The following is a 27,306-nucleotide window of genomic DNA, read 5'->3' as shown; positions in this document are numbered from 1 at the left end:
TAGTTAGGCGACTCATCTCATTTTTCCCATACCAATAGGTCTCTAATTTTCTGCTTCACAATTACCATCGTTAGTTATACTAGACCCGAGATAGACAAAGGTGTTTACTATCTGGTATTCCTGTAACATGTTAGTCAGTTGAATAGTGTCAAATCTGTCGACCATCATTATTTTTGTCTTAGCTTTATTGATTTTCAGACTAACTTTATTGCTTTCGTACTCAACTCTTCGCAGAAGATCAAACATTTCTTGCTCATTTGTAGCTATAAGTGAACTTCTGCTTCACAGTTCCCATCGTTAGTTATACTAGACCCGAGATAGACAAAGGTATTCACTATCTGGTATTCCTATAACATGTTAGTCAGCTAAATGGTGTCGAATCTGTCGATCCCCATTATTTTTGTCTTAACTTTATTGATTTTCAGACCAACTTTATTACTTTCCTACTCAACTCTTCGTAGGAGATCAAACGTTTCTTGCTCATTTGTTGCTATAGGTGTAGTGTCATCAGCAAATCTTAAATTGGAGATTTTCCTACCAGCTACTGTTAGTCCACCGGCCCATCCTTCTAACGGCATCCTCATGACATGTTCACCATAAAGGTTGAATAAGTCAGGTCACAACACGCATCCCTGTCTAACACCTCTCTCGGTCTTGAATTGGTTTGAGAACTTCTGATCTAGTCGTACTGTTGCCATACGCCATATAAAGAATAAAAATGACTAATAATAAAAATTCGTCAGATGGCGTTGGGCCGGTATGGATTTACGAGGACATGGCCACTTTCTTTATCAGAAGACAGAACTAGTACGCAATACGCCAGTGGCTTCAAAACCTTCATGGAGTAAAGACGTCCATCATGTAAGTAAGCTGAATTATCTGACAATAGTAGAAGACGCTACAGTGACATAAAAGCAAAAATTACATTTAATTTAAGGTCATACTGGCATACCTGCATATTTCTGGTGACATAAAAGCAAAACGTATACTGAATTTAGGGTCACACTGGCATATTTTTCTGAATTTAACCAATTTCCGACCTATTTGTGACTACTACTTTAATAAACAGTATTGGTCTAAATTTTGTTCATGCATAACGTGACGATGAGGTGAACATACTGATGTTAACTGGAAAATATTGCATTCAGACAAGGCGAAAACGGCGGGTTCGAAGGAAAAAATATTCCCATGAGATTTTTTTGCATAATCACATTCGAGAGACATCCCAGAATAAGGTTCAAAAAGTCGCCCACGTGAAAAGTAGGCCAATTTTTTTTAACAATTTTTTTGTAATCAAATTGCAAGAATCAATATTTTTGGCCCGAACAATTTTTTCTTTAATTTTTTGGACCATTCTGGACAAAAAAGGTCTCTTATAATTTTTCTCTAAAGTTGATCGTACTCGACTTTAAGCAATTTAAAATTGAAAAAAACGAAAAATGGCGATTTTCCAAGCTTAATAACTCGGTTAAAAGTTATTATTATGAAAGTCAATATATGACTAAATCAAAGCTTAAAGGCCCCCCTACAAGATCCTGAAGAAATTTTTGTCATTATTTTATTAGGTACTAAGCTGTTATTTTTAAGTAATAATAATAAGCGCCATGCACGTGTGCGGCAGCTGTAAATGCTGAGTGCGAGAGAGAAGCCATTCCAGCCAGCAGTCCAATTGTGGATCTTACTCGCACTCATATTTACAGCAGCGTCAATACGATCTAACCGCTCATTGTTATTAATTAAAAATAACAGCTTAATAGTAAATTAATGACACAGATTTCTTCAGGATCATGTAGCGGCGACTTTAAACTTTGATTTAGTCACTTTCTGACTTTCATAGTAATAATTTTTAACCGACTTATTAAGTCTTAAAAATGGCCATTTTCGCGTTTTTCAAATTTTAAATTGCTTATAACTCGGAAAAGATCAACTTTAGAGAAAAATTATGGAAGACCTTTTTTTGTCCAAAATGGTCCAAAAAACCTAAAAAAAATAGTCCGGTCCAAAAATTTTGATTTTTGCAATTTGATTAAAAAAAAATTGTTAAAAAAAATTATCCCACTTTTCACGTGGGCGACTTCTTGAACCTTATTCTGGGATGTCTCACGAATGTGATTATGCAAAAATATCTCATGGGAATATTTTTCCCAACGAACCCGCCGTTTCCGCCTTGGCTAATTTGAAAGCTTTAAAGTGATCTGGTGAAAAATATTTAGATATGCCGGTTTAATTTCACAGCGACAATATATCTTGGGCCATATTATACTAATTTAGTTTCATTATAGATTTGCAGTCGATTGATTAAAACTCTTATAGAAATTGCAAGAAGAGCATCTATGAAACTTAGATCTATACTCTGAAATTCTCAGCTAAACTTACTCATAAGGATCAAGGTCTTAAAATGCTATGTGTATGTATTACTATATAGATATGAAACCTGGACCATAAAGGTTAATATAATGAACAAATTAGAAGCTTTAGAGATGTGGTCATAGCGCAGAATGCTCAAAATATCATTGATTCGATGCATTTCAATCACTGAAGTCCATCCTATTAGATCAGTGCGAAGGTCACTTGTCAAAGATGGTAAAAATGAGAAAACATGTAATGAGAGGTAGAAGATACTGGACAGGTAATACTCAACCGAAAAATCAAGGGACAAGTGGAATTGTTTGGAAGAAATATTCATGACTCCTAAACCTTCGTCAATGGACTGACTGGCTTATCACCAGATGAATTGTTACATACTGCGCAAGATCGATAAAAATATCGGCAAATTCATGAAAGCTATCCACCCCTAAAATTTGGGCACGGTACTCAAAGAAGAAGAAGAAAGCGATTGAGCTTTTCATGTGTAGTTCACAAAGAATCTTTTTTAAAAATGACAGATTGGATGGATATGTTATAGGTCCGGATCCCGCGTATGAAAAAAAAAGTTGATTAATAGCAAGCTGAAAATTTGTTAATACCTTAAGGGTGTCTAGTTGGACAAACTTTGATATATGGGACGCTATATATCCAATATAAATGAGTCAGATTAAATAAATTATTAGAAGAATTTTTTTACTTAGCAACAACATTTTTGTTTATTTTAGTAGTATTTTGTATTTTGACAACGAAACCCGATTTGGGCTTCAAAGCGTTTAGTGGAGTCACTAAAGGTGGATATCAGCTATTACCTCCGATTTCGTTGAACCTCCATCGATTTGCATGAAAATTGGTGAGTGGTTAGAGGATATCTCAAGGAACAAAGGTGACATGGTTCCAACTTGCGCTTTTACCCTGGTGGTGGATGCCACCCCTCCTCTGGGGTAAAAATTGTTTTATTAAAAATAACCCCATAATTTGATAGAGGGACAAATTTCAAGCAAAATTTGTTATATAAAGTTATTAAAATAAATTAAAAGTTTTTGAGTTATTAAAGATCAAAAATTTTAATTTTTCTTAAGAAAAATGCATGTTTTTAACCAATTTTTCATTAATAACTCAAAAAGTGTAAGTTTTTACAAAATAGTTATTATTATCAAAATTGAAGCTAATAAAAAATTAAATAAACCCCGTACTAGAAAAACCTTTTAGTCTTAACTAAAAGAGAGTTATAGGTAATTGAATGTATATTTTTTTCGGCGAGTAAAAAACTCTAAGTATTCAAGCTGAAATAACGGGAAATTGATGCATTTTATAACATAAACTTATTAAACATTTGTCAAAGTACTTAAAAAGATCTATCAAATGAGGCCCCAAACATATTGACAGCGTTAAAATTTATGCTCCAAAATTTTTTCAAACTTTATCTTGTAAAAATTTTTCTCAACAATGTTGTTGTGTTTTTTTAATAACTCCGTCCATGTTTACGATATCAGGTTCATCTAAAAACTGTTTGAAATTTAATTCCAAGTAATATTTAAGCACGTTGAACCTAATCTTCTAAACCCCTTAGTTTTAAAAATAAAAGGTTAAATGACCCCGGTTGCAGGGTTCTCACAGCAAAATTTAAGATTTAAACGTTTCTATCTCGGTTATTTTTTACCCTCTAGAAATAGTAAAACAGGTAAAATATTTGGCACAGAAAAAACTAAAATTTGGTTATATATAATTTTTTACGTATATTGAGTATTTTTAAAGTTATTATCAAAAGAATATGAGAATTTCATTAATTTAAAAAATTATGATTTTTTTAATTATACCTTTTTTTTTTAAATATGCATTATAAACCGGTTAAAATTATCGAAAACATTACTTATGCTAATATAAAGAAGTGCTTGTAACGATTACTATAAATTTTAATTTTTGTGGAAATGGCGTATGATTTATTTTTCACTTCTTCCTACAAAAATCGAAACGGTTCTTTTATTTTCATTATAACTTGCTTAATTTTGACGCTATTACCTTGTTCTGAAGCTCATTTGATAGGTATTTCGAAGTACTTCGACAAATGTTTAGCAGGAATATTTTATACATTGCATCGTTTTGCCGTTATTTAAGCTTGAATACTTAGATTTGAGTACTCAAAAAAAATACACATTCAATTGCCAATAACTCACTTTGAACTAACATTAGTTTAGTTCTTTATATGAGGAATGTATTCAATTTTTTATTATCTTGAATTTCAATAAGAATAACTATTTTGTAAAAGCTTATAGTTTTTGATTTATACGTGAAAAACCGATTTAGAACATGCATTTTTTAAAGAAAAAATAAAATCTTTGGTCTGTATTAACTCAAAAAGTGTTGATTTATTTTAATAACTTTATATAACAAATTTTGCTTATATTTTGTCCCTCTATCGACTTATGGTATTATTTTTAATAAAATAATTTTCACCCCCGAGAAGGGGTGGCATCCACCCCCATGGTAAAAGCGCAAGTTGGCATCATGTAACCTTTGTTTCTTGAGGTATTCTCTAATTACTCACCAATTTTCATGAAAATCGATGTAGGTTCAACGAAATCTGAGGTGAAAACCTTCAGTGACTGCACTAGTTAATAAAATCATTTTTTGGTAAAATTGTGGCTCATTTCCCATTGAAAATAGTTGATTTTAAATGTAAATACCAAATATCCTATGCTTTGCTTAACAAATTCAGATTAAAACTAGCCTACTTACTATCAACGATTTCAGATGACGTTTAGTGTGTCGAAAGAAAATAAAAGGATTGTGATGTCACATTTTAGACTTTGAGGACGGTTATCTCGAAGATGGTTAGAGATATCGAAATACCGTTTTCAGATTTGAATTCAGAAGACAAAACTACATGAGTCCATCGGTAAATCGGCTTTAGGTATTACAGGAACGGCGACGCAATAACATACAGACTTTGCGAATTTATAAACGAAATTTTGTACGAGATCAAGACAGAATTGTCTACCAAATAGAGTTTTAAATAGAGTTTTCGATATTTGGAAGAACCTGAATGATAACATGGTCTCAGGCCCCTCTACCAACACATTTAAAAACGTACTTGACCATTTTCTATTATAGCTGAAATTATTTTTTATGTAAACCCAAATGGTATCTTTTTTTGTTGTTGTTGTTTTTTATATTGTATTTACTAGTAGGTTACTTATGTAATTTCTTTGTTTTTGGGCATAATAGGGACTTGTCCCTCTGCCCTTGTTTATGTATAATAATAATAATTTGGATTTATTATCCATACCAAAATAACCGCGCTATAAGTTACCATAGCGATCAGGTTTTTCCAATGCTCAGGAGCTGGTTTGTAAATTTTTTATTGGCAAACTCTCGTACTTTTCTAAGAAGCTCAATATACTGTTTGGTAAAGACTTTTTTGAAAATGTGTGAGCGCATTACGCTGCATTAACTACTTCTTTAGAAGTGCTTTCTTGACGACAGATGAATTAATAAAATTATGATATTCTTTGGTGTATCCGACTTCTGGTCTTGATTAACATACGACACGAGCATCGTATTGATAACCAGTTTATTTTTTTGATAATTGAAGGATCATCATTATTGATCCTTGATGAATTGATGAATCATCAATATTGTAAGGGAATTATTATTTGATCATCATGTTTAAATATCACGAAATCAAATAAATCTTTGTTATTTATGAATTGCTTGAAATAATTACGTTATTTTTTCATTAATATTAATTTGACTTGTATTTAATTTACTCTGGTATTTCTTACTTTAGTAATTTATTTTAATAGTTATTTATGATATAAGTGTGACAAGTACACGTTTAAGGTACGCATGTGAAAGTTTCACATGAGTGCCTTAAAAATGTGCTTTTTAACACGCATATCATACAATATTTTTTCTACAAACGTAATTACAGGACAGTATTTACAAAAACGTTTACTTGAACTTGACTGACATTCCATTTTTATATTATTTTGACAAAATCAAAATTACCTATACGGTTAATACGAATTGCAGTGCCATAGAAATTTTAAAGCACTAGTGCCTTAAAGTAGCGTTTTTAACGCTCGTATGGAGTGCTAAAAATTGCACGGTTGTAGAAAAAAATATTTTTTCTACACCCGTGTTAAAAATGCAATTTTTAGCACTCCATACGAACGTTAAAAATGCTACTTTAAGGCACTAGTGCTTTAAAATTTTTAAGGCACTGCAGTTCGTATTGACCGTATAGGCAATTTTGATGTAATGTCAAAAACGCTGGAAGGAAGGGCCGCCCGAGAACTTTATCGTACCGATCGGTTATCGTTATCGTACTAGATACTGTCAGTCTATAAAAATAACGAGTAACAAAGTTACTCGTTATTTTGATATTTTAGAAACACCTTGTGTACTTGAAAATAATTTATGGTTCTACGCATCATTAATTCCTGCATTTGAGAAAATGTTCGATGCCATATTTCGGGGACACAGTAAAGATGTATAGATTATTTCATAAATCAATAGAATATTATAGTCATAATTTCATTTCAAATAAGTTCATTTTTCTGAGAAATTAATAGTTTACCATATATGCATTTCATTCTATTTCTATTACGCCAGTCAAAGCGCGAGATTAATGAACTAATATTAATTAGTGAAGAGATTAATGACATAAGAACAAGATATTGCCCAATCTCCTAATTCAAAGTCTATCCTATATACTATGGCGCTTTTATCATGGGGGCGGTTCCAACCACTTCTCAGGGGTGGAATATTTTTATTTTCGAATTACATGGAGAAAAAGGAAGATTTTTAAGAAAATTTAAAAATGCATTCTATAATTTGGTCACATTTTTTTCAAAAACCATTCATTTTAAACCCGTTCAACTTTTTGAAAGTAGAAATAACACTATATTAAAAGGTATTGTAAAAGAAAAACAATGCATTTAAATTCTGGTGGCTGGGGGGTTAAATGTATGTACTTCTCATTTTTCCTTAAAGTACATTAGTCATATATTTTTTTGCACCGTATCTCGCTTAGTTTGGATGTAACTGACATTTAACGGTGCTCGTTTTAAAGGACTTTTAAAACACTACAAAAGGTGTTGATAGCATTATACACCTAGAACCTACCGTTCCTCTGTTATTTCAAGTTGAATACACCAATTTGAGCATGCACCAAAAAACAAACTCTTTTCACCTACCATATCTCTTTTTGTATTATAAATAGAACATTTACGAAGGAACGAATCTCTTTGTTATTTATAATCTAAAAAATGTTTTATATAGTATTTTTAGTTCGATGCATAGTTTTTAAGGTATTCACAAAAAAACCGTCCCAAAAGGTGTCATTTTTCAACGAAAATGGCCATTTTTCAACTACGCATAACTCAAAAAGTATTGAGTTCTCAAAAAAAAAGTATAGACCAGTTTTTGCTTAGAAATAGGTTCTCTAGCCACTTCCGTGCTTATTTTGACCAACAAATTTTCCACCGCCTTGAAAGGGTGGGAACCGCCCCAAGATAAAAGCGCCATAGTATATAAGGTAGATTTTGTTTCTTGAGCTGTTCCCTACTTACTGTGAAAATATCAAGTACATCGATGTAGTAGGATGGAATTCGGAGCCAAATACCCTCATTGACTGCCCTATAATAATGCTCTACTATGATCGCGTGAGAGAGCACACACATAAGATTATAGCAAAATTTCTATTTACTGTAACTTTTTAAGCTGCAGCAACGAGTTTTATGTCATTGGAAAAGTAATTTTGCATTCTTTCAAAATATGTAAAAATATACATATAAGGCGTATCTAAAAAAATTAAGATTTTTGTTTCATTTCCGATTCAACCGGAAGCCATATTTTGGGTAAATTATTGTGATAATAGATAATAAAGTACCATATATGTCTGCAAAATTTCAAATTTTAGTTTCTGTTACAAAGGAAGTTACGGGCACTCGAATATTTTTTTATAAAACATTCATAACTCCCCTCCTATGGGGAGTTAATAAATCTGACTAATTTTATTCAATTTACCGACAGGATGTCAAAAATACATCAAAAAATAAACAAATTCCTTGGAGCCATTTTTGAGACAATCTAGTTCAAAGTTATGTCAAATTTTGACCCCTTAAATATAGGCAACCCGTAATTTTTTCTGAAAAACGATAATATTCTTGTTATAGCCCCATTTTTAGGCTATGTAACGACTTTTTCAAATTAAACTTATCTTAAACAACTTTTTAGATAGGTAGGGAAATGTGTCGGGTGGGCGGTCGGCCATGTTGACCGCCATTTTGAATTTGGAAATGTCAAATTCCGTATTTATATTTACCTATCGATGAGCTAACTTTGAGTTAAATTTCATTCGTTTCGGTCAAAATTTGCCAAAAGGGGCCCTAAATAACCCCCTATTTCGGCCCCCCTTTGAGAGGTTTTTTTTTAAAAGCTTAGTTTCTCGACATACTTTTTGCTGGGCGGTGGCGACATACGTACGTACGTACATACTTCCGACATGTTTTTTTTATTTGTTTTTTAGACTCAGGGGGACTCAAAACGTCGAAAAAAAGTGAAATCTGAAAATTTTTTTTGGACGATCCTATAACTTTATCTTTTATACTATACTACTTATGTAGTACGATAAAGTAAAAAATATAAAAATTGAATGTCAGTTAAGTTCAAGTAAAAGTTTTTGTAGATATTGTCCTGTAATTACGTTTGGAGAAAAAATATTGTATGATATGCGTGTTAAAAAGTACATTTTTAAGACACTCATGTGAATTGCAGAACTCGCTTTCGCTCATTCTGCAAACTTTCACATGCGTGCCTTAAACGTGTACTTTTAACACTTATATCATAAATAACTATTAAATATACATATATGCGAGCTGATGCTGTTTTGTAATTAATATAAATATTAGAATAACATATTTATAATAACATAATTATATCTTCTTCTTCTTTTTATGTAGACATGAGTCTGTCTGTTTTTCAATGTGCCTCCAGTAAGTTGTCAGTCCATATTTTTCGTTGTCATCCTACTGATCGTCTTCCTATTGGGGAATCGCCTCTGGCCGTCCTTACTCCTCTATTTGTTGTCATTCGGCTTATGTGGTCATTCCATTCTACTCTTCTGTTTTTCACCCAGCTATTAATGTTATCCATTTTGCATATCCGTCGTATATCTGCACTTCTAGCTCTATCCCACAGTGTCTAAACATCGATTTTTCGCGTGTTTTCATCTATACTGTTTCTAGCATTCTTTTTGTCCTTTCTGTATCAGGTCGTGTTTCTGCCGAGTAAGTCATTATTGGTTTGATGACTGTTTTGTAAATTCTGCCTTTCACTTATTTCCGATGTTTTTATTTCTCCAAATTGTTTCATTCAGGCAATCTGCGGCTCTGTTTGCTCTATTCACCTGATCTTCCACTTCTGTTTCGAGCTTTCCGTAGCTAGATCGTGTGATGTCTAGATATTTAAAGTCCATGGCTTGTTCTATTATTTGACCCACCAGCTCTAATTTACACCTTATTAGATCTGCTGTTAAAACCATGCATTTAGTCTTTTTTGGAGAAACTAACATGCTAAATTTTCTAGCGGTTATATTAAATTCGTGCAGCATACGTTGTAAATCATCTTCACTTTGAGTTTTTCTCCCATTTGGTATCCTTTTATTGTTCTTACTTTTTTTATTATTTCGTCCATGATCAGGTTGAACAATCGAGGACTTTTTATAATAATACTTTACCTTAATATATTAACGTTTATTGTGTTGTTCTGGTAGATATTTTCGATCGTTTTAATTATTTCTAGATGTACCTCTCTTGCGTACAATAAATGGACAACGTCCTATAATTTGACCCTGTAAAATGCATTCTTAAGGTCCACGAAACATAAGTATGCCGGTTTGTTATATTTTTATGATTTTTCTTGAACCTGCCTCATTATAAATATAGCGTAGGTACATGATCTTCCTGACCTAAAACCTTGTTGTTCTTATACAGGGTGTTTCATTAATAATTGTCCATATAGTAACTGGAGAAAGCTTAGCACAAAATACGAAGACTTAACCTAAAACACTTAAATAAAATGTGGTTCCTTACTGAAAGGGTGTTTTATCTAAAAAATTTAAAACTATTTTTGCTCCGCATTTTAAAACTATTCGATGTATCCTTTTCATACTTGGCAGGAAGTATAGGTACTGTACAAACTACTAAATTATGAACACAAACGTTTCTGGCTATTACCAGTGGCGTACGACGGGGGAAAGTGAATGGTTGACCCTTTTCAAATTCTACGCCACTAGCGAAATTGCTATTTTAGTTAAATTTTTGGATTCTCCAATACTTTCTATGAAAATAAAATACTTTTCATTCGTAATGATAAAGTCATTGGTTTTCGAGATCATTGAAGTTAAAAATGAAACGACATGGTTATTTTGATTAATGTATTGTGTCGCTTCATTAGGAATGAAGAGTATATTACTTACATAAAAAGTATTGCAAAATCAAAAAATTACACTAAAATAGCAATTTAGTCAGTGGCGTAGAATTTGGGAAGGGTCAACCAGCCACTATCCCCTGTCGAACGCCTCTGGTAATAGCTAGAAACGTTTATTTATCTTAATTTAGTAGGGTGTACAGTACCTACACTTTCTGCCAAGTATGATAAGGATACGCCAAATAGTTATAAAGTACTGGGTACAAATAATTTTTAAATTCTAATCATAATTAATCAAAATAACTGTGCCGTTTCACATTTAACTTCAAATATCTCGAAAACTAATGACTTTATCGTTACCAATGAAGAGTATATTATTTACGGAGAAAGTATTGGAGAATCTAAAAATGGCACTAAAATAGTAATTTCTCCAGTGGCGTAGAATTTGAGAAGGGTCAACCATTCACCATCCCCTGTCGTACGCCTCTGGTAGTAGCTAGAAACGTTTGTTTATCATAATTTGTGAAAAGGATACGTCGAATAGTTTAAAATGCTGAGCAAAAATAGTTTTTAAATTTTTAGGTAAAACAGCCTGTAACTCAGTAAGCGCCGGACTCCACTTGCGATTTTCTAGTCGCGCGATTGTTTTGTCGCGAAGATTGAATACATTGTTTCAAATACAAGTCAATCCACGATTATCTAGTCGCAAATGGATTGACTTGTATTTGACACAATGTGTTCAATCTTCGCGACAATACAATGCGACTACAAATCGCAAGTGGAGTCCGGCGCTAAGGAACCACATTTTATTTAAGCGTTTTAGGTTAAATCTTCGTATTTTGTGCTAAGGTTTCTCCAGTTACTATATGGACAATTATTAATGAAACACCCTGTATAGGGCAATTAATTAAGTTTACATATTAATATTATCTTCAATCGAAAATATTATATCCGGCACATTCGGAGATACTTACTACTGTCCTAAAGAGAATGATCTTCGAGACTCTTAAGGGCATAGGCGCAAAATTTCGCGTTAATTTGTTTTAAATGCATTCATTTTTTTTTTTTCGAATACTGGGAAAACTAATAAATATTTAAAAAAAATTTAAACGCAGAAACTCCGCCGCCTACGAAAAGTATAACTTCGAAAAATGCCGTTGAGAGTAGAACTTTCAATGAACGCCGCGAAAAATATTATTTTCGAATATCTTCTTCTTTAAGTACCGTGCCCAAATTTTTAGGCGTGGGTAGCTTCCATAACAATTTGCCGATATCGTTCTCGATCTTGTGCGGCATGTAACAATTGATCTGCTGATAAGCCAGTCCATTGACGAAGGTTTCGGAGCCATGAATATTTCTTTCGACCAATTCCTCTTTTTCCGTCGATCTTTCCATTGAGTATTAACTGCAGCATCCTGTATCTGCTACCTCTCATTATATGCCCCAGATATTCAAGTTTTCTCTTTTTTATCATCTTCATTAAGTCACCTTCGCCTTGACCTACTCTGTTTAAGACTTCTCTGTTTGAAATGCGTTGAACCCAAGATATTCTGAGCATTCTACGATACGACCACATCTCAAAGGCTTCTAATTTGTTCATCATGTTAACCTTCATGATCCAGGTTTCGAATATATGATTGTGAAAATTATAATCCCTAATAAATTATTAGCGAAAAAATTTATTTTTTGAGGAGTATCGGCAAAAAACATCATTTCTGTTTGTGAGTCCACGAAAATTATAATTAGTAAAAAGTTCTCAGAAATAATTGTTTTCGTCGGCAGAAACAGAAACAGAAAGGGAAATAATTGTTTTCGTCGGCATCTGTTATGAACTAAATCTTTTCATTATAAATATTTTGGGAGTTATAATCTTCGCGAACACGCATATAAAAAAATTGTAATCGCCAATACTTATCAAAGCGTTATTATTTTCACTGGAAATGTATTAGTAATCACATTAGTCATAGGTTACATTATTACTCAGGACCGAAAGTCCCTTAGAATAACCAAAAAGTTTCTTTTGAATGAGATATTTGAAATTAAAAATTACACTAAATTTTCTCCTTTTTTCACCCCTTTAACTATAATAAAATAAACATTATAATTATAAGTTTCCAGAGTTTTTCGACCTTCGGTAATAATGCAATCTTTTATTCTAAGTTTACATTTTCAAAAAAAACTTATTAGTTTTCTCATGATTCTAAAAAATTTAATGCATTTAAATAGCATTGAACCAAAGTTTCGCGCCTACCCTCATAAAAATATCCGTAAGAAAAATCATAGCTCATAGCATGTGATTTTTTTTAAAACAACTACATGCAATGATGACAGTAAAATTCTCGTGTTAGTGCTCCATAGTAAATCACGAGAAAAACCAGGAAAAAAACATCCTGATATTTTTATCTCGACATGGCATGTATTTGGTCTTACGTTCAGTTTACTCTCAAAATTAACACCAAACTCTGATTTTAGATGTATATATTATATATGATCGGTTTAGAATGTCTTGCGGCGTTGTCCGATTCCCAAATTCCATTCCTTCCTATTTTGCCACAGGTCATCCCTGAGGTCTCGCGCGCTCATCGCTTTCCGGATGCCGCCGGTGATCCAATTAACTTTCGGTCTCCCTCGCTTCCGATGTTCAGGAGGTTGCCATTATAGACATTGTTTTGGAAGTCTCTAGTCATTCATTCTGTTTACGTGTCCATACCAGCTCAGTTGTCTTCTCTCTATATCTTTCATTATTGTCCCTTCTATTCCCATTCGATTTTTAATGTGTTCATTTCTGATATGTTCTCTTCTGGATATACGTAATGATCTTCTGATTGCATCCATTTCCACTACTTCAAATTTGTTTTTGTTTTTTTCTGTAAGCCTCCAAGTTTCTGCATCATATAATAAACTACTCTTAATCATAGTCTCGTAGATATTAAATTTTCTCATATTCGATATTTGAGTACCCCAAAGAATATGAAATTCTGGAAGTATGTAATTTCTTTGTCATCAGTTCCAGTTTTATCAAATGTTACTCCTAGATATTTATAATCTTGACAGGCTTTAATTTTTTGATTATTTTCTATAGTAAGATGAATATCGTTCTCTTCTGAACCAACACATAAGTACTTTGTTTTATCTATATTGACGTCCAATCCTCATCTTCAATATTCCTCGAGCAACTTACGCATCATGTATTCTATGTCTTCCCTGTCGTTTGCTATTAAGACCTGGTCGTCCGCGAACTGGAGCGTGTAGAGGCATGTATTGTTTAGCTCGATGCCCATTCCATTTACTTTCCTCTTCCAAACTTTAAGTATTGCTGCAACGTAAATTTTAAACAAGGTAGGAGATACGCAACATCCTCGTCTAAGCCCCTTAGTGACTGGAAAGCTGTTACTAAGTGAGTTTCCTATCTTTACTCGTGAACGTGAGCCTGCATATAGATTTTTTAATGCATTGGTGAGAGTGTAGCTTACTGGTGAAGAATTTAGAACTTCCCACATCTTATTTAAAGGTATGTTATCATAAGCTTTTTGTAACTGAACGAATGTCAGGTGCACTTCTCTGTTTCTGGCTGTTTTTTCTCTATGATTTGTTTAAACTAAATACGTTGCCTGTACAGGAGCGTCCAGCTCTAAAGTCCCCTTGTTCTTCTTCTTCATATTGGCTATATTCGGACTCTATTAGGTCTCTCAGTATTCTACCATACAGTCTATTGAGTGTGCTGGTCACCGAAATTCCCCTGTAATTTTCGCACTTTCACTTATCTCCTTTCTTATGGATGGATGAGATATAAGCCATTTTCCATTGATGAGGCACTGGATGCCCATTTAAGAATTCGACGAAGACTTTTGTTAGCATTCGAAATACTTAGATGTTCCATTTTTAATAAGTTCTGCTGGAATACCTTATGAACCGCAAGCTTTACCATTCTTTAAGCTTCTCACTGCTTTTATCAGACTTTCTACGTCGATATTTATATGTTCTCCTTCTATTTCTATACCTGGTGTAGCTATATTTTCTAGATATTCTCCTAGTTCTTCTGTTAACAATTTTTTATAGTAGTCCATCCATTTTTGTTACTGTATACAGTGTATGGGTACTTTTCTTTATCATTTTTTTTACGGAATTTATAAATCTCCAAGCTTCTGTGGTTTTCCTGCCACCTATATATGTGTTTATTTCCATACATTTGCGATCCCATAAATCGTTTTTCTCCTTTCTGTGTTTCGCACTACTCGCTTTATTCTATTGTACTCTATTCGATCTTCGTCATTTTTAGTATTTAACCATTTTTGGTAAAGCTTCTTCTTTGTCAAAACTATTTCTTCTATTTCCTCGTTCCACCAGAGTTTATTGCTTGATTTGGATTTTGGTTGTGCTCCTAACACTTCTTTGGCACTTTTCTGCATTGCATGTTTTGATATAGTTCTGTTGTGTTTTCGAAATGCTCATGGAGATTTTGATCTAGTCTTATTTGATACAGCTCTTTAGTACTTTCATGAATAAAGCTTTGAAGGTTATACTTAGGTTCTTTTATTTTTCTAGTTGTTCTTCGATTTGATGTCCATGATTTTATGTGTATGTTATTTTATTAAAATAGCATCAGAACAATACACATGAAAAACACAATCGAATGCAAATCTATAATGATACTGACTTATTATGTTCCAAGACATTTACCACTTTTCTTGTGCTATAAGTAATTATTGTACCAATATAAAGTTCAGCTTAGGAAGTTCGAGTTCTTTCACAGTTTCAACACCACCTATTGCGTTTTATTTCGCGGTTTTGAGCTTTTCTTCTTTTTATTTATATTTACGTAGCAAACTGTTGATAGGTTAGAGGTTAGTGGTATAATATCGAAAGGTCAAGTTTGTATAATACTAAATAATTAATCAGATATTTAAATATCTGTAAGTGCGAAGTTAATTAATCAAGAGAAAACAGGTAAGAATATGTTTAAGTTTTAATTTATAGCTGCATCTCTTTTTTCTAAATTTTCGAGATCTATTGACGTTCTAAAGATGTTTTAATAAAAATTATCTTATACCATATTCTTGCTTCTCTTTTTTCTTTGTTAATAAAGTGTTTTAGAAAATAAGAAAAAATAACTTATACACGATTAAGTAAGATATAAATGTTTCTAGAAGAATTAGGAAAATACCTATAATATTGCTACGTTTGGAAGTGGGTCTCGAATAGTTCTCAACCAGTAATGTTGTTTTTCCTCTGTTCCTTTTGCCTCTACCTATTTGAGTTTGCAGTAGGAGCTCTGGTATGAATTATTCTTAACCTTTCAACTAGCTAAAAATGTATTAGATCTCAGTTAAAAAAAAAACAAGTACGAAGGAGTATAATATAATAGAATGATTCGTAATTAAACAAGAACTGTGGGGTAAAAAGGAGTTTACCAATACTGCATAGACAGCTAATCAGCATTTTATTTTTAGCAACTCCTTGTAAAGCCAATGAGAGTGACTTTACTTTTGTCTAAGAATAAAAAATGAACTAATTCTTTTCTATTTAAATTAACGTGTCTCAGCAACGCAGGCCATTGAAACGGTTACAAAAGTAAGGTTTACAACTAACAGTATGTTTAAATTACAAGAATTAAGAAAATAAAGAATTTAAATTAAGAAATTACAATATCTGCAAAATGATAAAAAACAACATTTATATGGCGTAGTGTAACCGAGAGTCTTTGAGAAACATTATCACATTATTAAAGTTACTATTATCACTAAGAGTGGCGATTTGGTCTTCATCCAGTTTATGTTGTCTTCGGGTGTTCGTGTATAGCTGGCACTCAACTAGTATGTGTTTGACGGTGACACGAGTGTTGCAGGTATGACACCAAGGAGGATTTCCCTGGCTCATCAGGTAACCATGTGTAAGACGGCAATGTCCAATTCTTAGTCTCCTCATGACAACTTTGTTCCTTCTAAAAAATGCTGGTATTTTTAAGGCAGTTATTCTGGGTTGAATACTATGGAGTTTTGAGTTTGTTCTATTCCAGAGGTTTTGCCAGACTCTCAAGCACATTTGGTTTACTGTATGTTGTAAATCAACACCAATTTGTATACTCTTCATTGGAATGTCAGAACGGGCTGCCTCTTTGGCCGCTTGATCGGCGTTTTCGTTTCCTGTAATACCCACGTGCGATGGAGTCCAAATATTGCTAACCGATACGTTTTTATCTAATAATAGGTGGCATGCATTGTGGATATTTTGAATTAGTGGGTTTTGGGAGTAAAAGTCCTTGATGGATAGTATGGAAGATAGCGAGTCAGTGCAGATTGCAAGGTTTTCGCTTTTGTTGGTTGGACAACTAAGTGCTTTCATGACAGCATATAGTTCGGTTGTGAAGATGCTACAGTAATATGGAAGACGGTAGGTAGCTATAACTTCGTTGGTGGTAGTCACAGACGAACCAACTTGATCTTCGAGTTTAGAAGCATCTGTGTAGATGATTGAGTCATACTGTTTGGTGTGGATGAGTTCAAGGAAGGATGACTTTAGGGCGGAACTAGGGGTTTCTCTTTTGTTATAATGTGTTGATAGACTGGTGTTTATAGTGGGCAATGTTATTGTCCATGGTGGAATGTTAGAATATGAGATTGGAGTAGTAGTTCGTAAGTCTATATTACCTACTAGTTTTTTAAGAATTTGAGAAGCTGGTATTACTGTTCTGGGTTTGTTTACTATCGTTGGTTTGGTAGAGTTGATTAATCCATTGACTGGATTATTTGGATTAGCTGATGCTTTGACAAATTATGACAAAAGAAGTCGCTGACGGCGAATATAAGTAGGTGGTTCGTTAGCTTCAATTTGAATACTTTAAATGGGACTAGATCTAAACGCACCAAGACATATTCGAAGAGCGGTGTTTTGGATGATATTGAGGCAATTTAGTTGTGAATTAGGAGCTGACATGTATAATATACTTCCATAGTCCATTTTTGAACGAATTAAAGATCGGTAAATTCTCAGCAACATATCTTCATCTGTTCCCCACTGATGATGCGCTAGTGATTTTAAGATATTTATTCTTTTAAGACAGGTACCTTTTAATTCTTGAATATGATATCTCCAAGATAACTTTTTATCAAAGATTACACCTAAAATTTTTTATTGATGAACTACTTGTAGTGGGGTGCCATTTTAGGTTAAATTAATTAAGTTGGGATTATGTTTTTTACTAAAATGAACTATTTTAGATTTTTTTGATGAGAATTTAAATCCTGTGGTATACCATTTTCAGTAAGATGTATTGCCGAAAATTTTCCGTTGGTAGAGACTCTGAAGGTTCTATTAGACAAAAAGTTCTCGAGAAAGTAAAATACATTACCATATAATTTCATTCTTTGAAGAGTTTCTAGAACTACCGATTTCTGAACTGTATCAAATGCGCTCTCTATGTCTAGAGATACAGCAATTAAATCTCTGTTGCTGGCGAAAGCATGTGCAATTTCATTTTGTAAGATGATTAGATTATCTAGTGTACAACGATTTTTCCTAAAACCTGATTGGGCTTTGTCAAAAAAAACATTGCTTTTCAAGATACCAATAAGTCGAAAATTTATCATCTTTTCTAAGAGTTTGCACAGTGTGCATGTCAAAGAGATTGGTCTGAAAGAGTTTACTGTGTTATACAGTGAGTCAGATTTCTTGATTGGAATAACAAGCGATTGTTGCCAAAGAGAAGGAAATTCTTGGCTTGTCCATATAAGGTTATATAGCTCAAGTAGTTTCGATTGTGTACTTGGATGTAAATTTTTAAGGAAAATTGATGGGATCATGTCGGGTCCTGCTGCCGAATTTTTTAAAGTAGAAATGGCAAATTCGAGTTCTGACAAAGAAAAAGGAAGATTTATACACTCTATATGACTGGAATTTGTTGCGTAAGTTTTTGTGGATGTTTGTTGTTCTAAGGATATATTTTTACCTTTCTTTTGTTGCTAAAATATTCAGCAATTATTTCTGAAATTTCCTGGTCATCAGTAATAACTTTATTTTCTTGGATGAGTGCAGGAATTTTATATGATGTGTTGTGTCCTTTCATTTGTCTGATTTTATTCCACACTTGAGAGGGGTTTGTGTTAGAGTTAATAGAGCTAACGTATTTTTTCCACGAATCCTTCTTGCTTTCCTTGAGGGTACGTTTCGATAAGGCTCTCATTTTTTTTTAAATGTATCAGATCTGTTTCATTGCGTGTTCGTCGATATTTATTTAAAGCTTTTTTACATTCTCTTACAGCAGTTTGGCATGTATTATTCCACTATGGAACAGCTCTTTTTCTTGTGAAATTTGTATTGTATGTGCCAATGCATTGTTCAGCTGAAGAGAGTAAACAATTAGTAAAAACATCTACGTTTTTACAGTTAGTAAAAACATCTACGTTTATTTTGTTTACATCATATTCAGACAAGATCTGATCGGTTTTTCCCTAACAGTTTCGCTAAAAATATTCCAGTTCTCTTTTGAAATTTTCCATTTAATCTTAGTTTGAATGGGTTGAGAAGTATTATTAGAGATGATGATTGGGTAGTGGTTACTTTTGTATAGGTCGTTTACGGTGTACCAGGAGAGGAGAGGAGCAGAACCAGGGTCACAAAACTTAGATCAATAGATGATGTGCTACCAGATTGGACATGAAAATATATGCTGCTACCTGTATTTAGAACATTTATGTTTAAATCATTTATCACCTTTTCAATTAGTTTGCCACGCGCAGATGTATATTTGGACCCCCACATAGGACTATGGGAGTTAAAGTCACCAACTAGAATAAATGGAGTTGGAAGCTGATTAATTAAATTTGTGATTTCAGTTGGAGCTAGTTTGTAATTTGGAGGGATGTATAAGTTGCATATTACGATTTTTTGTGGACACCAAGCGGTTATTGCTGTAGCTTCGAGATCGGTGTCTAGATGGAATTGTTGATGGTATGCATCAGAGGAAACGAATATTGATGTATCGCCATTTGCTCGTAGGTGCGAAGTTCTGATAAAATGGTAGCCAATGTAGTTTTTAAGAAAAGGTGTATGAGAATGGGTAAAGTTTGTTTCTTGGAGACAAAAAAACTCTGGGGAGAATTCAGAGGTGAGATGTTGAAGGTGTTCTAAGCGTGGATAAAATCCATTGCTGTTCCACTGGATTAGAGTGAAGGATAAAGTAAGGTGAAAGATATTATTTATTTTTGTGACTGTTGGGAGGTAAGAGAAATATCGGAGAATGACTCGTCATCACTATGATTTGTTTGTAAAAGACACGGTATTGTTGATGTATCATTATTTTCTGCAGATTTATCATTGCATTGTTGTTTGATTTTTTTTATTAATCGTGTGAGTCTGTTTTTTATTGTTCTTTCAGAAAGGTGTGTATACATTGAATGTAAATTGGTAAGAAGTGTGTTGATGTCGTTTGTAAACTCTAGGGCTTCATGGTAGGGGTCATTGCTACCTTTACTATTTTCTAAAAACGCAAAAAGTTCGTTTAGAGAGAGGATATTTTGTGGATTTTTGTTGTAGTATTCAGTTATGTCCAGTCTATTGATATCGGTGATAATAGTATCACCCGTTTTGGCCTCTTCTTCTTGGATTTCTTATTAATTTTTAATTCATTGAGAATATCAGCAGGCTGCATTTCGGAGGTGTCAGCTAACGGAGATATAGGAAGAATAGATTCGTCATTAAGTGAGTCCGAGGGAGGTCTTTTTAGTCCTGTTGCTGGAATTTGAGATGACTGGTCGCTTTTATTCATGCTCGTGCTAGGTTCAATGTTGATGGGTGGGGCTTGGGTCTCTGTCTGTGTAGAAATGATGGAAGATGAAGGAGGTCTTTTTGGACTGTTGCTTGAATTTGAGATGACTGGTCGCTTTCATTTATGTTTGTGTTAGGTTCAATGTTAGAAGTTGGGGCTTGGGTCTCTGACTGTGCAGGAATACTGGAAAATGGGGGATTGTTGCAATTATTTGCAACGTGTCCGGTTAGCTTGCAGAGGAAATATTGCATTCTATCTATAGAAAGGGATATTCTATGTTCGGTGCCATCGTATGGAATAAGTAATGATGTCTGTAGTTCGTAGTTTTCAGAAGGGGAATTTATATAAACTTGGCGCCTGAAACTTAATACGTGGCTGTATTCATCTCCAGGGATACCTGCTTTGAGAAATGATATGGGGGATGCTAGGTGCAAACCAAGACTTTTTATAGCGTTTTCAGCAATTTCATGAGGAATAACAGGTGGAATATTCGAAATTAAAATTCTTTTGGTTGGAGATATAAGCCTTCGAATGTGGAGAGAAAATGGGTTGATTTGAATTAATGGGTGAAAATTTATCAATTTTTCAACTAGTTCGGAGTTAGATAAGTAAATACATACCCTATTATTAGATATTCTAGATGCGAAGCAAATATTCTTGGCTCCAATGATATTACTAATTGCGTGAACGTAGTCATATAGTTTTAAACTGTTCTCGGCATGAAGAACTACTGCCTGATTTTTTCTCGGAAACAATGGCCTCGGGACGGATTTTAATGCAGCAGTGTACGATAAGTTATTGATGGTGGTTGAGTTGGTGTTGTTTGCAGTTTGGTTTGTTGACATTGTTGGTTTTGAGCTGTCCTCGTAGTCAAAGACAGCTTCTTCAGTTTGGTTTGCCATAATTATTGAGAGTCAGGAGGTTGTACCTTATTATTCAACTTATTATGCACCATAGTGGTGAAAGTTGCGAAAGTATACGTAGATACACTCTACACTCGTATACACTGCACTTTGTTTTTGTCCGGAACTAGTTTAAAAACGTAAAACAAGTTTAAAAACTATTTATAAACACGGTAATTTACGAGAACAGCAAAATCGATGTTCCTCGCCCAGGTACTCGTGTCGAACTCCCAATGAATGAAATTAAAATAAAGGATCACTCACACTCATAGTCAGGCTTTTTCTATTTTTATAAGATTTAATTCATCTAATAAAAGATAAGGAGAAACAGTGATAACATCGAAGGAGATACGAGAAACCTGGGAAGTATGTGATTGGCGGAGAAAGGCGATGAATAAGGAATGCTGAAGGAAAATCATCAAGGAGACTGGGACCAGCATAACCGAAAATAAAAACAGATTGATTGGACGGACTAATGCAAAAAATTAAGAAGGTTGAGTTGGCTTTCACTTTTCTCTTTGTGAAGACAGAGCAATCGACTCAACCATCCACATGCTCGTAGTATAGTCATATGATGCTTTGAGATATCTTTCTAAATTTCATCCATCTCCAGGATTTAATATTCAACACGTCAATGTAAGACTTTTAGTCAACATTTTAAGAGTTTTAACCCATGTATTTTTGGTAGCTTAGCATGTAGAGCTTGCTTAGAACACTGCCCAGCAAACAGACCGACGTGTTAATTACGTGAATTTTGGGTACATTTGTCACCAATATACGCAAATTGCTTACGTGAATTTCACGTGAAAATTTGGTTGGAATGTCACATTGAAAATACGTCTTTAAATTACGTGAATAACTCGTCTTCAATAGACGTGTTATTTACCTTAAATAGCAATAAAATGTTTCGGGAAATTCACGTTGCAAATACGTGTTGATTAACGTATCTTTTAGGGAATGTATATATGTATTAGTATTCACGTGAAAGATACGTCATCGGTTCACGTAAATAATTCGACCTTAATTAACTTATGAATCACGTAATTATTATCCTCATTAGTGCAGTCACTGAAGGTTTTCACCTCCGATTTCGTTGAACCTTCATCGATTTTTATGAAAATTGGTGAGTAGTTAGAGGATACCTCAAGGAATAAAGGTGACATGATGCCAACTTGCGCTTTTACCCTGGGAGTGGATGCAACCCCTTCTCAGGGTGAAAAGTATTTCATTAAAAATAATACCATAAATCGATATAGGGAGAAATTCTAAGCAAAATTTGTTATATAAAGTTATTAATATAAATTAATACTTTTTGGGTTATTAAAGATCAAATATTTTATTTTTTCGTAAAAAAATGCATGTTTTAAAGCTGTTTTTCACGTATAACTCAAAAACTATAACCTTTTACAAAAAAGTTATTATTACCAAAATAATTAAAGATAGTAAAAAGTTGAATACACTTCTTATTTAAAGAACTACACTAATGTTAATTCAAAGTAAGTTATGGGTAATTGAAGGTATATTTTTTCGACGAGTACGCAAATCTAAGTATTCAAGCTTAAATAACGGGAAAACGATGCATTTTATAAAATATACCTACTAAACACTTGTCAAAGTACTTCGGAATACCTATAAAGTGAGCTCCATAAGACGTTCATAGCATCAAAATTAAGCAAGTTATGATGAAAATAAGAGAACCCTTTGGATTTTTTTTTGGAAAAAGTGAAAAATAAAACATCGCCATTTCCACAAAAATTAAAATTTATAGAAATCCTTAGAAAAGTTTCTTTACAATAACATAAGTAATGATTTCAACAATTTTGACTTTTTTAGAATGCATATTTTTGAAAAAAAGATATAATTTTAAAAAATCAGAATTTTTAAGATTATAGTAATTTCCGTTTTCATTTAATAATAACTCCAAAAATACTCAATATACGAAAAAATGATATATAATCAAATTTTAGTTTTTTCTATATCAAATATTTTACCTGTTTTACTATTTCTGTAGGGTACAAAATAACCGAGATAGAAAAGTTTTAAGCTTAAATTTTGCCTGCGAGAACCATGTAACCGGGCAATTTAACCTTTTATTTTTAAAAAAGTAAGGGGTTTAAAAATTACATTCAACGAGGTTTAAAAGCCCTTTGTTTTATCTTTCAATCATTTTTTAGGCGAATGTCATATCTCAAAACTAACGGAGTTATTAAAAGAAAACAACACCATTTTTTGAAAAAATTTTTAAAAGATAAGATTTGAAAAATTTTTGGAGCATAAATTTCAATGCTATCAACTTGTTCCTGGGCTTATCTGATAGATAGTTTTAAATACTTTGACAATTGTTTAATAAGGTTGTGTTATAAAATGCATAATTTTCCCGTTATTTAAGCTTGAATACTTAGATTTGGGTAGTCGCCGAAAGAAATATACATTCAATTACCTACAACTCACTTTTAGTTAATACTAAAAGGTTTTTCTAGTAAGGAATTTATTTCATTTTTTATTATCTTCAATTTTGGTAATAATAACTTTGTTGTAAAAACTTATAGGTTTTGAATTATTTATAAAAAATCGGTTAAAAACATTCATTATTCTCAGTAAAATTTAAAATCTTTAATCTTTAATAACTGAAAAAGTTATGATTAATTTCAAAAACTTTATATAACAAATTTTGCTTAGATTTAGTCCTTCTATCGAATTATGGGGTTATTTTTAATAAAATAATTTTCACCCCCGAGAAGGGGTGGCATTCACCCCCAGGGTAAAAGCGCAAGTTGGCACCATGTCACTTTTGTTGCTTGAAATATCCTCTAACCACTCACCAATTTTTATCCAAATCGATGGAGGTTCAACGAAATCGGAGGTAATAGCTCATATCCACCTTCAGTGACTCCACTACATATGATATAAATAAAACAAGCATATAAAGTATTAACAATGTATTTATTTAGTAAAATTTAGAGACTTTAAAACATTTGTCTTGTATAATTATTATACAAGATAATGAACCAAAAATGCTACCGACCTACAGACACATTAAAAAATTTGCCAACACAAATCACAATACCGGTCACTTTTTATTTTGACGACACTTTCTTGTTTTTTTCACGACACTTCAACCCTCGAGCAGTGAGGTAAACGTTAATACGAAAGACATTATTATAAATAAACCCGCCTAAAATAAAACGAGGGAAATAAAGGTCTTCACGTTTCACTTTCACTTTTTGTTGTGAGAAATGAGAAATGTGAGAAGCTGATATTAGAGGTTATGATCATCGATTATAAAAATCGATTATTTTTAAATTACAGTTAAACTATTCTACTTAGGTACTTTAAATTAGTATTACGTATTTTCTTTTTGTTTTTAAATTTCTTCTACTATTAACTAAATGGTCTTACTAAAAATCTATTTCAATACCAGAATAATATAAAAAAATAATCCTATCGAAACGTATCTATTATTCGATAAATCGATTAATTTAGTTTTCGAACCAACTATGTTAATCACGTACCGTGGTCACGTGATAGTATTTAAAGAAGGAGAAAGGCTTGGTAGTACGTCATCACCGCGCGCGATTTGAAAATTAGACTCAACATCATTTTAGCTCCTGTGATATTTTTAAAGAAAAAATAGCAAAATTAGCTTCAAATCAAGGTTGGATTGAAATAGTTATGCTAAATGATTTTAAAAGCGAAATCATAAACTTTTTGTTTAAATATTGGTATTATTTACATTACTTATACGTGAAATACATTTAATTTTTCGACGTCCATAAAATAGAGTGAGTAAAATTCAAGCGATACGTATTTAACCAACACTGTTGTAAAATTTTGTTTTCAAAAATATTTCTCAAAATTTAACCAAAGGAAGTTATTTCTGTTTCGTGATTATTACGTGAAATAAACGTACCTTTGCGATGTAACCGACATTCACACCCATGATAAAAAACATGTACAATATTCGTCATTATGATTTTATATTATTCTAATGTCAAACATGTATAAAGAAAGCACTAATATATAGGTGAATGATTTGGCACTGAAATACGTTTTTTTCCCGTCATAAATCACCGAGTTACGTATTCGTTGAAATTTGCCGTAAGTTTAACGCAATCATCACGTAACTGGGCTCAAACCTGTTTGCTGGGTGATGATGCCCTCTTTAGAGCGAAAACGTTCTGTTTTTTAATTTAGCCCTTTATTGGGGTTTTAAAATAAATATAACTTTTACACAGAAGATTTTTTCTTCAAGTTCTTATATTTTACCCTATTTATTTTGGTATCTAGAAATATTTTTATTTTAAATCATTATTTTACTTTCAGATCTTTAAAAATGGAACACAAATACGGGCTGGCTTTTTTACTAATTTGGATGCCAGTAATACTGAGTATAAGAATACCTCCCAACCCATGCCCAGATATCTTTCAGTACTACAAAGATGATGAAGGAGTAATATACGGAGAGGCGAAACTGCCATATGATAACGCTACGTTATTAGTATTTAGTGTAAATGCATCTTTCTTGGGAACACATAACCAAACCGTAAATATTTGTGATTTTTTTAAATGGAATTTAATTTGCTATTTATACTTTAATCATCTTCTTCTTCATGTAACATGTCCTTTCAGAACGTTGGTTACCATCATAGCTATCTTAATTTTATTTACTCCCTCCCTATATAATAGGGTAGGTCGAAAAAAAAATATGTTTCATTTTTTAATCGCTATACCGCGGAAAACTTGCCTTTTGGGTATATGAGTAAAATGCAAAGTAAAATAAAGTTGAGCCCCCAGCTAGCGCATCATACGTAAAATTTAGTTTTTTTTTTCAGAAATCAACACATTTTTCAATTATTTTTATAATCTTTAGCCAATAATATTTGAAAGTGCTATAGTGAAAACTGTTTAGTTAGAATTTAAAAAAATAGGAAATAAATTTGAAACAGACAATATCTTTTAATTTGCGGTAGCTCAAAATACTCAAAAATTGTTAAAATTCAAATATTAGCACATTAAAAGAAGGTGTGGTCTAGTATGTTGTGTTGGGTGTTAATAGCACAATCCATTTTTTGTTTTTTACTTTACACCCCATTTAATTGGAATAGAATTATTATAGTGTGCTTAAAGTTATAAAGGACATAAATAAAACAACTTATAATTTTAATAACATGTTTAATTGAAACAAAATAGAAACCAAATTGTAGCCAAACAATGTCAACAAATTAAATGAAGTTTTGACTTTAGAAATAGTCTTCAACTCACTATTTCTGAGTGGGTACGTTGAAGCTGCGCTTTCTGTCAAACTTTGACATCGAAGCTCTGGATGCTACGGCAGATCTTATGAAACCATATCATTAATTAGCACCGACGACTTTTTAGATGCTTCAGTCACTAACTTGATGCAGCATTCCACGGCTTGAGTATGACATGGAATATTTCCAAAGTTCCAATCCTCGGGTATTTCACCAGCAGTGATTTTAGCCCAAACTTCATCATCAGAGACTCTCCGTAGCAGTGATGGTAGTGTAATTTTAGTGGTATTCCAATCAATTAATTCAGTATAGTCAGTCACATAAAGGTTGATTTCTGGAGGTCGAAAAACCCTAATTGTTTCTGTTTCTGAATTCTCTTATGTGCTTCCTTTCATCCACTATCATCCTCAGTAGCAAATTTTCTGGGTGGGAAAAATGCATTTCTTTCGATTACAGGATCAACTACTTTAATCAAATTCTCTGGTAGAAATCTGGTTGATTTGATAGCCTCAAAAACGTGTTCAGGTCCATCTGTTATGTATTTGCTGTACTTTATTTTGAACCATACAGGCATGCATGATTTCAGAAT

The 27,306-nt window shown here is 32.8% G+C and overlaps 1 protein-coding gene across 3 annotated transcripts in view; it reads left to right on the top strand.

Moving 5' to 3' along the window:
* The first annotated feature begins 15,552 nt into the window (after window positions 1-15,552).
* Window positions 15,553-27,306, top strand: part of LOC114324797 (uncharacterized) — a 31,343-nt gene continuing 19,589 nt past the window's right edge. For 2 of the 3 annotated variants that reach the window (XM_050655457.1, XM_028272645.2), the window contains exons 1-2: window positions 15,553-15,747; window positions 25,789-26,008. In XM_050655457.1, the coding sequence (XP_050511414.1) occupies window positions 25,799-26,008 (210 nt within the window). In that variant the 5' untranslated portion in view covers window positions 15,553-15,747; window positions 25,789-25,798. The remainder of the gene's footprint in view (window positions 15,748-25,788; window positions 26,009-27,306) is intronic. The other variant, XM_028272646.2, reaches the window with a different exon arrangement.

This window comes from Diabrotica virgifera, chromosome 7 (genome assembly GCF_917563875.1).
Source record: "Diabrotica virgifera virgifera chromosome 7, PGI_DIABVI_V3a".
Classification (NCBI taxonomy): Eukaryota; Metazoa; Arthropoda; class Insecta; order Coleoptera; family Chrysomelidae; genus Diabrotica; species Diabrotica virgifera.
The sequence above is the reverse complement of the archived record's forward strand: the minus strand, read 5'-3'. Positions and strand labels throughout refer to the sequence as shown.